Here is a 12722-nt window from a genome sequence, read left to right as displayed (position 1 = left end):
CCCCACGCGCGCAACAGTCAACAGGGCTGAAGGCCATTTCTCATGACCCTGCTCAGGGCTGAGCTCATGCTACATCGGTGGTCATGGCTGGGCAGGCTACATGCCCAGCATGCTGTGAGTTCTAAGTGGAACTTGAACCCTAAAGCCTCCACCCTCTGACGACTCTGGCCCGGTTTAGCACAGATATGGTGTGGGCCTTTTCAGGCTCCTTCCCAAAGATTGGGGGGCTCTCTGCTCTGTTCAACCCCAGCTGCTTATCAGATTTACAGCCTCAGCTTCCTCTCCTGCCCCACCAAGGGCGAGGCGTCGTACTGACCATGAGCTACGTTGTTGATACAGTCCAGGAACTCTCGCCCTTGCTCGTCGTACAGATACTGCCCTTGGCTTCGGATAATCTTAACAGGGTCCTCGGGAAAAAAGAGTCTGCAGGAAGAGCTGTGGGGACAGGCAAAGAATGGACAGCCCGGTCTAAAGACCGGAGCGGGAACGGCACTCATCACAGCCGCCTTCTGGAAAGGACAAAAGCTTGCCTCCTCATGCCTAGGAGACACAGGACGGGGCAGAAAGTTGCTGAGACAAAACTGGCTAAGCCTTGGCAGCCCGCTCACTTTTGCTTGCACAGACATCAGTTCCTCCAGTCCTGGTGAAAGAATCTTCCAGATGGCTTCCCGAAGAAAAGCCCCGTGTTAGGAGCTGGATCTTAACCCCTCAACATTCCTTGCCAGCTCAGGGTCCTACTGCCCCTGGTTGGGGTGGCTAGCCCCAGCCACCGCCTCCTCTCCACGTGGAGCCAAGGGTCCCCCTCACAGGCCAAGAGCAGACTTCGTCTAACCCTGTCTGCGACCCGGCTGCCCACCCGGGCCAAGCCCGTCTTCCCTTGCAGGCAGCTGCTGGGGGCAAAGCCCGCTCTCAGGGCAGGGGACGTCCCGGAGCCGCGGGGTGGCCCGCGGCCGCTTCTAGGAAGCCAAGGCTGAGAAAGGCGGGGAAGTCAGGGACTTGGGGCTGTCGCGCCTTCCAAGCCCGCACGCGGTACCTGAGCAGCCGGTGCCTCAAGTCCAGAGTGGCTCCCTTGGGGCGCCGATCCGCGGCCATTTCGCCACGCTGTCAGTCAGGGCCCAGAGGCTGCGCGCTCGGCCCCGCCTCCGCCAGCCACGTTAGTTTGGGGCGGGGCTTCAGTGCTGGCCCCGCCCCCGGGAGCTCCCTTCCCGGCGCTCAATTAATTAGTCCTGCAAGCCACGCGCAAGCTCGCTTGTGACCCACGCCACGGTTCGCGGATGTTTTGCGCTGGGCCAGGGTTGTTTCTCGCCCTTCGCCTCTCCCACCCCCGGGATTTGGCTCCCAAGAACGTGTCTCCAGGTCGCCCTGTTGAATGGGATTTAGGACTGAGGCTGGACACGCCCAACAGGTTGCCCTCTCTGTGCTTAAAGCGTGATGTTCCGTGAGGGTAATGACGGGCACCTGGAAGGACGCAGGCTTTCCCAGTTTGGTGCAGGAGAGCTCCGGGCCACTGCTGCGGCCGACCACGGAGATCCCTAGAGATTCTTGCTAGGCCCAGGCATGGTGAACTTGACATGTCGCTACGCGAAGAGAATCTTGCAGTGGGCAGATAGGAAGAGGGTTGGGAGAAGAAAGGGTTTTGCTCCCAGACTCACAGTGGGCCTGCTGCAGGCCTCCTGAGCTAGCACACTGAGTGACAGGAGACCTCTACGGTTAGGGAACTGGGAGAACAGAGATACCGCCCCGAGAGTTGGACGCTGGGACCTGGACAAACCCTGGACAGAGGCTGAGGACTGCCCCTCAGCAGGCTGGGGCAGTCTTGCCCACATGCCAGCCCTCTGCCCATTAGCCAATAGCTCATTTCTTCTCCACAAAACTGCAGAAAAACATTAAAGAACAACCTTATATTCTTGCATTTCTTGTTTTTATTGTGGTAAAATATACATAAAAAAAACAAGCCATTTCGAAGGGTACAATCCAGAGGGACTAGCATGTTCTCATTGCTGCATCCTGTCACCACCACCCAGCCACAGAGTCTTCCATCTTCCTAAATTGAGTGGAGTTGCATGTATGTAACCATAAAACTACCCAAGAGTCCACCTTCCTGCTCAAAAAGCCCCTTCCTGCCTGCCCCGGGCCCCATGCTAAATATCTGTCCATTTTCTGGCAGCTGACCTTGAAGGCAACACTGGAGGCCAGGAGGGCACAGACTGAGAGGAAAGAGGGGGCTGAGCAAAGATTGGATGTAGAGGGGAGCATGGCAGAGCAAACCAGTAATCCCGGCACCTGGGAGGCGGAGGCCGAACTGCAAGTTAAGAGACCAGCCGAGGCTATCGATTGAGTCCCTTTCTCGACAAGCAAAAAAAAAAAAACAACAACAACAAAAAAACCCTGCCCCCACCCCTGACTCTAGGGCAGGGTTTCTCAGCGGGCATCCTCAGTGGGCATGTTCACCACTGGCCAGGAGTGTCCAGGATTTCAGATGTATGCTCGCCTTGACTCTGTCCACTGAACAGCAGGAGTGTCCCCCAGTTCTGTGATAACTGAAGGCCTTCTCTAAGGGTGGGAATGGAGTCAGTCAGCGTCTCTCAAGCCGCAGGTCCATCTGTTCAGGGGGACAGCCATCCTGGTGGTTGCTTTAGCTGTCACGGAACACTTCAGGACTCAATAAACAGACTCCTCTCTCCTTCCAGAATTGAATGACTTACAGAGAGCCTCTTCTCTAGACAGGGAGACCCAAAGCCTCTCAGTCCTTGAGGCTCATTGGTGAGGCAAGGCGTTCCCCATTGTTTCATCTGAGACCCTGAACAAGTCAATCTCTGTCCTCACTCCAGGCTGGCCTAGGACTCAAGTGGCTTTGCATGTCCTTGTGCAAGGACTCAGGTATGAGGCCACAAGAGGGCAGCAACGGGCCAAGAATGGTCTACTGCAGCCCGGCTGAGAAAGAACAGGGAGACCCCTGGCTTTCGACCCCCACCAAGCTCTACTTGCTGTCCACCCATTGACAAGGGACCTCCCAGCAGATTCCATACACTGCCACACAATTCTGCAGACAAAGGAGGTGACTTCTAAGAGCATGGGTCTAATTCCAAGCCTGTCACTCCAGCCTGGCTGTGCATTCCTGAACAGCTGACTACCTACTCAGAGCCTCAGGTTTCCCATCTGTAAAATGGACATAGTGACACCTACCACTGCAGCCCCTCTCTTTGCAGGACGGATGAGGGGACCAAGTTCTTCGGCGGAAAGAGGAGTGCACCCAGTATGGCAGGCTGGGGAGGCTATGCTGTGTCTCCAGAGCAGACATTGACACCAGAGCCACATCAGTCCTTTCGGCCCACTCCACCCATCTTCCTTTTCTTATTTCTGGTTTCCCAGTTGACCCAGTCAACTGGCAGAGAGCATGGTCTGTCTACGTATCGACAGCTCCTCAGAGGGACAGAGGTAGGGACCTGACATAACCTGTGTGGCTGGGCCCCTACTGCACACCAATAAGTCTGCGTATGGTCTGGTGAGTATGGTCCTCCACAGACTTCAGTCCTTAGAGGAAGGAGGCCAGAGACATTGTTATTGCAGCCTCCTGCTTTTCTCTACACACAGAGAAAGAGTGTGGGTTTGTCATCCGTGACATGGGCACATTTGCTGGGCATCTCCCCAGGTTGTTCTAAAGATATGCAGAGGTATGACATGGGTCCCCTAGACAATACTGTGATTACTACTTGACCCTGGGGCAGATACAGGGAGGACAACCAGCCACAGGGACTTTGGGGTGTCTGAATGTTCTAAGCTCTCTGTGTAGTCTACAAAGCTGAATCATACTGGACCACATCCGAATTTTAAGTATTACTGTCTCATGCTACAGAGGAGTGGCAGGAGGCATTTCTTTTTTTTTTAAATGATGTTTTCTTTTTAAAAAAATATTTATTTATTATGTATACAATATTCTGTGTGTATATGCCTGCAGGCCAGAAGAGGGCACCAGACCTCATTACAGATGGTTGTGAGCCACTATGTGGTTGCTGGGAATTGAACTCAGGACCTTTGGAAGAGCAGACAATGCTCTTAACTGCTGAGCCATCTCTCCAGCCCCAGGAGGCATTTCTTAAGATGTTATACAACAAAGGCTAAGAATGTAGCTTAGTTGGTCAAGTGCTTGCCTAGCATGTGGAAAGCCTTAGGGTCAGTTCCCAGCGCTGTAAAAAAAATGGATGCACTAACTGTAATCCCAGCATTTGGAAGTAGAGACTGGAGGGTCAGAAATTTAAGGTCATCCGAAGCTACATAGTGATTTCAAGGCTAGCCTGGGCTACACGAAAGCTGGGTTTATTTCTGAAGGGCTACAACAAGATCCACTCTCTCAAATTTTCTCATTTAAATATGACATCGACATTTTGCTCATTGAGAGATGGGTCTGTCTTTTCCCCCTTCCATTGGGATGAACCTCTGTCTCTGGCAGGAAGTGACAGCATATGACTTCGGAGGCTTTGTCATACAAGGTGACACAGCTTTCCAGGAATCCTGTGGCCATGCTGTGAGGTAGCCCAGGCCATTCAAACGGGTCGTAGGTAGGTAGGTGTCAGGGCCATTGGGATCCTAGCTGACAGGTACCACTCACCGGATGAGGAAGAGTCCAAGAGAGACCCACCCAGCTCGTCCTCTTGAATCCTTGGAACTGAGAGGTTGAATATTTTGAGGCAACAAGTTTGGAGTGTTCTTGCTTAGGAAGCACAGCAGAAGAGGACACAGGAACTTAGTGATGTTATATGACTGGTCCCAGGATTCTGCTGACATCTATGGGTCCAGGTCTTGAGCCTATACCCTCCTATCTCCTAACCCTTAACTATATTCTCGATTCTGGGATGGCTCTCCCCCTAGGGAGAGCCCTTTTCCTCTTCAGCAGGAACCAGCAGGGTGAACTCAGCTAGAGGTGACCACAGAAGTCTGCAAGGACAGACATACCCAGACACACACGTGTGGTTTATTACACCTTGGCACGGAGAGGAGAGGGAGACCGTGGATGGAGTGGGTAGCTAGGAACCTTTGTTAGCAGTGTTGAAGCCCCTTCTCGGAGGACAGGGGTTTCTGTCATAGGTGTTTTGTTCAGGCTAGCAAGGACCAGCCTTTGGGTTCATGGTGTCTGTACCACCTACTAGGAGGCCAGTTTCTGCCAGGCTGACCAGAGTTCTAGGTGGGAGACTTGGGGCCAGTGAGACCCAAGTTCTGAACAAGAGGCCTGTCTCCTCAGAGCTGACAAAGTTCTTCTGTTCCTGCTTTGGGTGAGGAGAGGAGACTGGAAGTAGCAACTAGTGCATCTGGGTCTCCCTACCCTACAGTCAGGGGTCACTGAGCTGCCACACCGAGGCATTCATAGAGCCCTGCCACTTCCCAAGGCCCGAGGACACAAACTCCTCTCACAGTGGCCTTTGGAAGCCTACCGAGCTTGGGTACAGCAAGGCCTTCTTGGTTCTTTCCATCACCTTCTCTCCAAGTGCTGGATTCTAGGAATCGTCGCCTGCCCTGTTGAACACAGAGTCTCAGTGCAGCTGAGTGTGGCAGGGTCCAGAGGCAAGAAGGTACAACAGTCGTCCAAGGGGGTCTTGTTGGGCAGTGAGACGACGGGGCAGTGGGGCGTCAGAGGAGAGTTGTTGTGTGTCTCTGCTAATCAGGTGATTGCAGGCCCAACCTGGAGTCTGTCCAGCCTCACCTGAGCCAGGCGTTTTTCACCTTCGTTTTCTTCTCTAGGAAAGCCAGGCCCTGCCGGGGGCCCTCACGTACAAACAAGTCTCTCCAGAGTGGCCTGTCTTCTTTCCTGCCGACTTCCTGTGTAGGTTGTCCTAGGGCTGGTTGGCACACTCTCAAATGTTTAAAGGCCACCGTTGGCACATCCCATAAAGAAGATCAATATATTACTGTTTTGTTTTTACACAAGTTAAAAACATCCAAACAGATCTGTACAGGTTGGGAGCCATGTCTGAGGATCACTGGAAAAGGAGGGAGAGATGGAGGGTGATGAGGGGCCTGGAGAGGTCCTTGTGGCCCTCACCAGAAACCTCTACCCTGACGATTTCTTCAGGAACAAGTGTAACCCCACCTTTCTTTCTAGGCCCCTTTCAGTGGGGCAGTGAGGATAAGTCCCAGGAGGCTCCCCAATGGCTTTCATTTGATAGGTCCAGATGCCACCCAAGGCCCAGATGACCAATAAGGTAGATGACACCCATCAGCCAGGACCAAGCTCTAAGCCTCGACCACGTGACCACAAAGTCACCAAAAATGTTGAAAATCCTGACCATTCAGTCCCTGTGAGACTGAGAGTCAAACCTTTGTGTGATGATACCTGGTTCCATGGGTCCTCTCTCTCCCTCTAACTCTCCCATCCCAAATCCTTCAGGCCCACCCTCGAGACCCTTTCCTGAAAATACCTTATGCCAGCAGCCAGGCACCGGCAGCCCGTCAGGGCCCTGGAAAAAAGGAGGTTTAAATGTCAGGGGCATGAGGCTTATCAATACCTTCCCCACCCTTGCTGGGACTCTAAGGAGATGTAGCCAGGGAGCTGCTACTTGAAGCCACTGGATTCCACTGAAGCAGGGTTGGGAGTCTCCTCTGTCCATTTGAGGACATAATGTCCCCCATTGCACTTGTCCTATCCTCTCATGGTGCTTTTTGGGGGTACGTGAGTAGTGGGCAGATCTAGGACTCTAATATGATGGGCGCTGTGTTAGACATTTGCTATTGCCGGCCAGAGGAGGGTGGGATCCTTTGAAAAAGGTGGCATGGCTTCCTGCCTGCTAGTAGTGACATCCTGGGGGCCCTGAAAGCTCTCAGGATTTGGGCAGGAATGTCTTCAAGCGGTGACAGTGCAGGAGCTGGCATCTCTCCAGCCCTTCCTGGCCACTTCGGTTGGATCTGGGAGGCAGATAGTGTCATCAGGATGAACCCTGGGCATTAAAGATGGGGTTGCCTGAAAGCTTCAACAGTGTCCACCCACCCATCAGATATGAGCATGGGTGGGCTTCCTCAGGTAGCCTGGGGGGTTGGAGAGCTGGTGGTGAACAAAAACGTGAAGTCCCTGGGGGACCCTGAGGCAGAAACATTCCCGTCTATTCCAAAGTACAGGTACAGGGAAAACACATGGAACACACTCCCTGAGCCCCTTCCAAGTGCATGCTGGGGTATGGTTTGGGGACTAGAAGGTGAGGAGAGGAGAAGAGAGGAGGGGTAGAATGCACCAGAAGGAAGAAAGGAGGAAGGGAGGGGGCAGAACCAGCAGCCCAAAGCATCCCAGAAGGCCCAGCATTGCACACACAGCACACGGCAACCAGACTGCGTACCACAGGGCAGGGCCCGATGCCCTTCACAAGGCCCCGGGAGCCCGGTGCCCCACACTTGCCTCCACATCGAGGATGTTCCTGTGTTGAAGACAAAGGCTTGCTCACATGGAGGAAGTCTGGGTCCAGGCTCTGAAGAAGCAGGACTGGGTTCTCACCCTCTCAGCTGTCTTTTTGTGTTTGTGTGTATGTTTGTGTGTGCATGTATGCGCTTGTGTGCACGTGAATGTGGAGATTGGGTCCTCAGGCACCTCCTTTTGTTTGAGACAAGGTGTCCATTGGCCTGGAACTCTGCCAAGTGGGTGGGCTGGGCTAGCTGGCAGTGGGCTCCGGAGATTTGCCAGTCCTCACCTCGCCAGCACACATCACCATGCCTAACTTTCCACGTGGGGTCTGGAGATCTGAACTCAGGTTTTCACACTTGCAAGGCAAATGCTTCGCTACCTGAGCCATGTCCTCAGCCCCTGGCTGTCTGTGTTGGAGACAGAGTCTCACTGTGCAGCAGAGGCCATCCTCCTGCCTCAGACTCCTGAGTGCTGGGATTTTAGGCTGCTTATTTTCTCTCACTAATATCTCAGACCCACTAGGAAGAAGGAGAGGAAGGTACAAAGGGTTGGAGGAACTCACTGGAGCCCAGAGGACCCAGTAGAGGTCCCTGACCCTGAGTCAGTCTGCCTACTCCCCAAAGCCCTGACGATGGTGCTTGGGAGTGAACATCTGGACAGCTTAGTGTGAAGAGCTGCTTCGTTTTCCTGTCCTTTCTGAGTACCACTCTAGACCCTGCGATATAAACCCTTCACTTCGCTAGAAAACAGGAACTGGACTGTGGGAGTTTCACTACCGGGCCTGGTGGGTTATCAAGAGCTATTGCCAGCAGGAAGTGAGACGGATAGGAGGGGGAGAAGTGAAGGAAGGGTCTGTGTGTCTCCGGGGGTGGGGAGGAGGCTAGACCAACCACCGGAGAAGGAAAGGAGCAGAAGGAGAATGAGAGACCTAGGAGAGGCAGGGTGGTGTGACTCTCCCAAAGACTGAAGAAGTCCCATCTCAGGCCAGCCCAGTCTCAAGTCCATAGGAAGTCAGACCTCAGCGAGGTCTTAGGCAATCACGGTCAGGGTGGGGGAAGGGGGCTGGCCACTCCCTGACTTTGTAATACACACCAGGTCTGTGTGTCTGCTGGGCTTCCCTTCCCAGCCCCTAGCCCCCTCCCAGGACACCCCCATTACTGATGACTCTGGGAAATAACGGTTCTGTTCCTATCCTGGCTCCTCTCTACCCCTACCCAAGGTTAGCCCGAGATGGGTTAGCTCTGCCTTAAGGCTGAGTAAACAGAAGTAACTAGGAGTGGTAAACACTTCCTGGCCAGGCCTCCATCTCCACACATGGCTGCATCTTTCAGCCACACTGGTGGGAACATCAGGTCCACAGCATAAGAGCTATGATTCTGGCAATGGCACCTCTGGCTGGTCCGAGCTCCATCCTGCCAAGACACCTACCACGGGGCATGGCTGGTCAAGGCCCGGTGGGCCTGGCTCTCCCTTCTGGCCCTTGACTCCTTTCCGGCCAGGAACCCCTCGTTCTCCCTGCATAAGAAGGAAATAGTGGGGTAGCTATGGTTGCCAGGTTTGGGACCCCTTCACCACCTCCCAGCGAGACGCCCCAGGGTCCAGCAGCCACCAGGCTCTGCAGTTCTTGGCCCCAGCACCCATCTTCCCACCTGCTGCGTGCCCTATCTCCCTTCTTCCTCACCTTCTCTCCACGTTCACTCCGGTCACCCTTTTCTCCCCTGGGTCCAGGGAAACCCTGCCAGATGGATGAAATGTTAGACCTGAAGTGAGGGCTGAACCCACTTCTCTGGGACATGACACCTCTGCTCCTCTCTCAGCCATCCTCCTCCTGTGTCCACACATAACTGTGACCCCAAAACCTGCCAGGTTCTGGCTGCTGGCCTATGCACATGCTGGGTACCAGGTGGGCACAGGGAAAGGAGTACATTGTCTCTGGCCGGGAACCATCACAGAGGTATATCCAGAGCTTATGGAGAAGGGCTTTTCCTTCCTGTCATGGCCAGACACAGCTGGTACTGTGGAAACCCATGAAAGTCATGTGGTCATCTTCAACAGACTGAGAGAAGGTTACTTGTGCTCTCTGCCTTGGCTCGGTTTCTTCTGCATTCATCTCTTAGTCTAGTGTCCACCTACCCAACCTCATGACTAAGCATCCATAGAGCCCGGGCTGTGGGCTGGATGCTGGGACAGAAATGGATTGGGTGTTTCCTCCCTTATGTCTCCTGGGGCAGGCTATGGGGTGCAGATGAGAAACGTGCTCAGGCACAGACCTAGGAGACAGACGTGGCAGAGCAGTAAGGGATAGCACTGTCTTATCAAAGGAAGGTGAACCCCCCTCCCCCCAGTCAGGAGACTGACTGGTCTTTCTCTTCCTGGCCATGTTTGCTCACCATGGCAACAACACTCTCCTTAAAGTCTAGAGCATACTCTGAGGCCTCTGCATCAATCCCATTTCCCTCCCCTGCCACATGACCTCTCTGGACCTCTCCTTCCCTTCCTACTGAGCATTCCAGCTCCAGGTGACAGGGGATCAAGCCTGGCCAGAGAGCATGCTGCATCCCTATAACCCAGTGATGGCTAGGACTAATTAACGGAAGCCAAAGAGATTTGCTCTGCACCAGTAGAGAGAGGCGAATCTTTCTACTGATTGGGTCCAGGAAGATACTTGTATGGAGGAGCTGAACCAGTTCCCTGGTGATTCCCACACTGGGAAGGCAAAGACCAGAGAGGGAGAGGGCTGGTGGTGTTGACATGGCTGTGCCCTGGATACATATGTTAAATCCCTAGACTTCTCAGTTGTAAGTTTATGTTGTCTTACCAAAGGAGGCCTGATGCAATCAACATCAAACTAATGTTTCCTCTTGTCTCTTCACAAAGCTGCCCTAACCAAGGCCTCATTACTGGTCATCAATACATAGCAACAGCCTCCTTACTTCTCTCCTCACCTCCCTTTTACAGTGTTCCATCCACCCACCTATCCATCCACCCATCCATCCACCCATCCATCAATCCATCCACGCATCCATCCATCCATCCATCCATCCATCCATCCATCCAATCATCCCTCAGCTATCATTCCTGTCCATCAATCCATTCCCACACATCCATTAATCCATTCCCCACCATATCTTCATCATTCTTCCTTCAGCCAACATCCATCCACCCATCCCCTCAACCATCATCCATTGTCCATCTGTCTGTGTCTATCCACCTTCCACCATCTGTCAACCCATTTGCTCATCTATCCATTCTCTACTCATCCATCAAATTGGTCAAATTTTCACTATTATCTATCCCCATAGTACTCCAGGGGATGTCACTGAGGACACAGGGAAGCCAGTCAGCAGCAGCCCTCGGGAATGGGCCACACTTGAGCTAACCAGGTTGCTATATGCACGGGCAATGTGAGAGCAGAAGACATACACAGGAGGGCCCAGTCATCCACAGTGACCATAAGAAACTTACATCAAGTCCTGGCTCTCCGGGTCTACCCTGAGGAGAGATACAGAGGGCATGTGAGGAGGTGGAGGTGAGATCTTAGGTACTCAGCTACTGAGAGTTCAGCCCAGTGGCTGGTAACAGACAAGGGGCAGAGCAGGATGGTATCACAGAGCCATAGTAATTGGTCCCAGGGGGTTCAGGAACTCAGCAGAAGGTGAACCCCCAAAAGCTGAGTGACATGATGGGTGTGAGGTCACAGTGGGCAGGGGGCTCAAAGTCAAGTGGTTACCTTCTCTCCTTTGGTTCCTGGCAACCCAATAAGGCCTGGTGGGCCAACTGGTCCCTGGGTGGAAGAGGAGAAGGTCAGCAGGCACGGAGAGCATAGCATGCAATACCTCTAGGAGAAAGATCACTCACGACACTCACAGGCAGGCCGTGAGGGCCTCTCTCACCCGATGCACCTTTCTCTCCCTTGGCTCCGTCCAGGCCCTGGAAGTGAAGTGGAAAAGCAGTCAGGAGAGGGGACAGGGAAGGCAGGACAGGAAAGTTCGGGTCTGTGTGGAGACTGAAATACACATGACAGATGGAAGAGAGAGAGAGACAGAGACAGAGACAGAGACTCCAGGCTCTGTCAGGCCTGACTCCAGCTTGCTCAATGCTAGAGCCAGTTGCACGTGTATACATTTTCCCTTCTTCCACACAGGACCGATGGTCACCATCATGCCACACACAGGGCCCCCGATGGTCACCATCATGACATAGAAGCAGTTTAGCTGACCACCACCAGCTTCCTGAAGCCCAGCCTTGGACTAGGGCCACCAGTGATGTCTCTTCAAGCCATGGCGTGTTGAAGCTTGGGACAAAATAGAATCAGAAGTAGTGCTTGGCCACAACACTGGGGCAGGGTTCTATGACCCAGGGTCCTCCACAGGGCCTCTGCGCTGGGGAGGGAGAGATTAGAACCTGTATGACAAGAGCGAGGCCAGCTGGACTTCCGTTCTGTTTGCCTCCCTTGGGGCAGGCACATGGCACAGTACACTTGAGGTTTTGATTTAAGAGACAAGAATATGACATAATGAAATACATACCGAATCCAAGACTTCAAGTCCAGGCGGTGGGCAGTCAAAGCACAGATGTGCATGGGTAAGGAAGGGGGAGCAGAAAAAGGTGGCATGGGAAATGGGTGGAAACAGGCAAGGAGGCTGATGGAGTGGGAGAAGGGCTTGAAGGGAGATACAGTTGGGGTGCCTAGACAAAGGGAGAAGGAAAGGACAGAGCCCCAAACATGGGACAGGGCTGCTCTGGGGACATTGTTTAGGGCACTGGGAATGTACCGGCTGAGCCAGAGGCCCCACTCTGTCCATTAATAAAACTTTCTCATGAACAGAGTGTGTCTGACTCACCTTGGGACCTTGAATCCCCTGAAGGCCCTGGAGGAGCAAAGTAGATCATTAGGGCTGTGTGACTGAGTCAAAACTTTAAGACCAGGACCCTCTGGAATCAGGCTAGTCAATGGCTCTTGTGGCTCTGCCCTGGGTTCTGCCTTCTTGATCTGATGTGCCCTGCTCCCCACACATAGAAGCCTTTCCTCCCCTGGGCTACCTCCCAACCCTGCCACGACCTAGGTTGGCTAACCACTTGGTATCCTTACCATAGGACCAGGGGGGCCAGGAGGACCGGGAGGCCCCGGCTCCACTATGATCTGGGCCTAGGAAGGGTTAGAAATGGGTTAGTTACCCTGTGCCTGTTAACCCCCCATCTGTTCACCCTCTGGAGCTCCCCACATTCTTTTTTTTTTTCTAAAATAAATATTTATTTATTTATTTATTTATTTATTTATTTATTTATTTATTTATTATGTATACAACATTCTGCTTCACACACACCAGAAGAGGGC

The 12722-nt window shown here is 53.2% G+C and overlaps 2 protein-coding genes across 8 annotated transcripts in view; both read right to left on the bottom strand.

The window, feature by feature from the left end:
- Phykpl (5-phosphohydroxy-L-lysine phospho-lyase) overlaps positions 1 to 1141 on the bottom strand; it is a 20769-nt gene extending 19628 nt beyond the window's left edge. The window contains exons 1-2 of one of the 7 annotated variants that reach the window (XM_050157602.1): positions 1034 to 1141; positions 317 to 435 (exon numbers count right to left, since the gene is read on the bottom strand). In XM_050157602.1, the coding sequence (XP_050013559.1) occupies positions 317 to 435; positions 1034 to 1092 (178 nt within the window). In that variant the 5' untranslated portion in view covers positions 1093 to 1141. The other 6 variants (XM_050157600.1, XM_050157601.1, XM_050157605.1 and 3 more) reach the window with 6 other exon arrangements.
- Positions 1142 to 2431: 1290 nt separating this feature from the next.
- Col23a1 (collagen type XXIII alpha 1 chain) overlaps positions 2432 to 12722 on the bottom strand; it is a 55829-nt gene continuing 45538 nt past the window's right edge. Inside the window, exons 16-24 of the mRNA XM_050157775.1 lie at positions 12477 to 12533; positions 12229 to 12255; positions 11252 to 11314; positions 11115 to 11168; positions 10850 to 10876; positions 9066 to 9119; positions 8813 to 8899; positions 6414 to 6452; positions 2432 to 5975 (exon numbers count right to left, since the gene is read on the bottom strand). Of these exons, the coding sequence (XP_050013732.1) occupies positions 5973 to 5975; positions 6414 to 6452; positions 8813 to 8899; positions 9066 to 9119; positions 10850 to 10876; positions 11115 to 11168; positions 11252 to 11314; positions 12229 to 12255; positions 12477 to 12533 (411 nt within the window). The 3' untranslated portion in view covers positions 2432 to 5972. The remainder of the gene's footprint in view (positions 5976 to 6413; positions 6453 to 8812; positions 8900 to 9065; positions 9120 to 10849; positions 10877 to 11114; positions 11169 to 11251; positions 11315 to 12228; positions 12256 to 12476; positions 12534 to 12722) is intronic.

Source organism: Alexandromys fortis, unplaced genomic scaffold (assembly GCF_014885135.2).
Source record: "Alexandromys fortis isolate MF-2015 unplaced genomic scaffold, M_Fortis_MF-2015_v1.1 scaffold_103, whole genome shotgun sequence".
Lineage (NCBI taxonomy): Eukaryota > Metazoa > Chordata > Mammalia > Rodentia > Cricetidae > Alexandromys > Alexandromys fortis.
The sequence above is the reverse complement of the archived record's forward strand: the minus strand, read 5'-3'. Positions and strand labels throughout refer to the sequence as shown.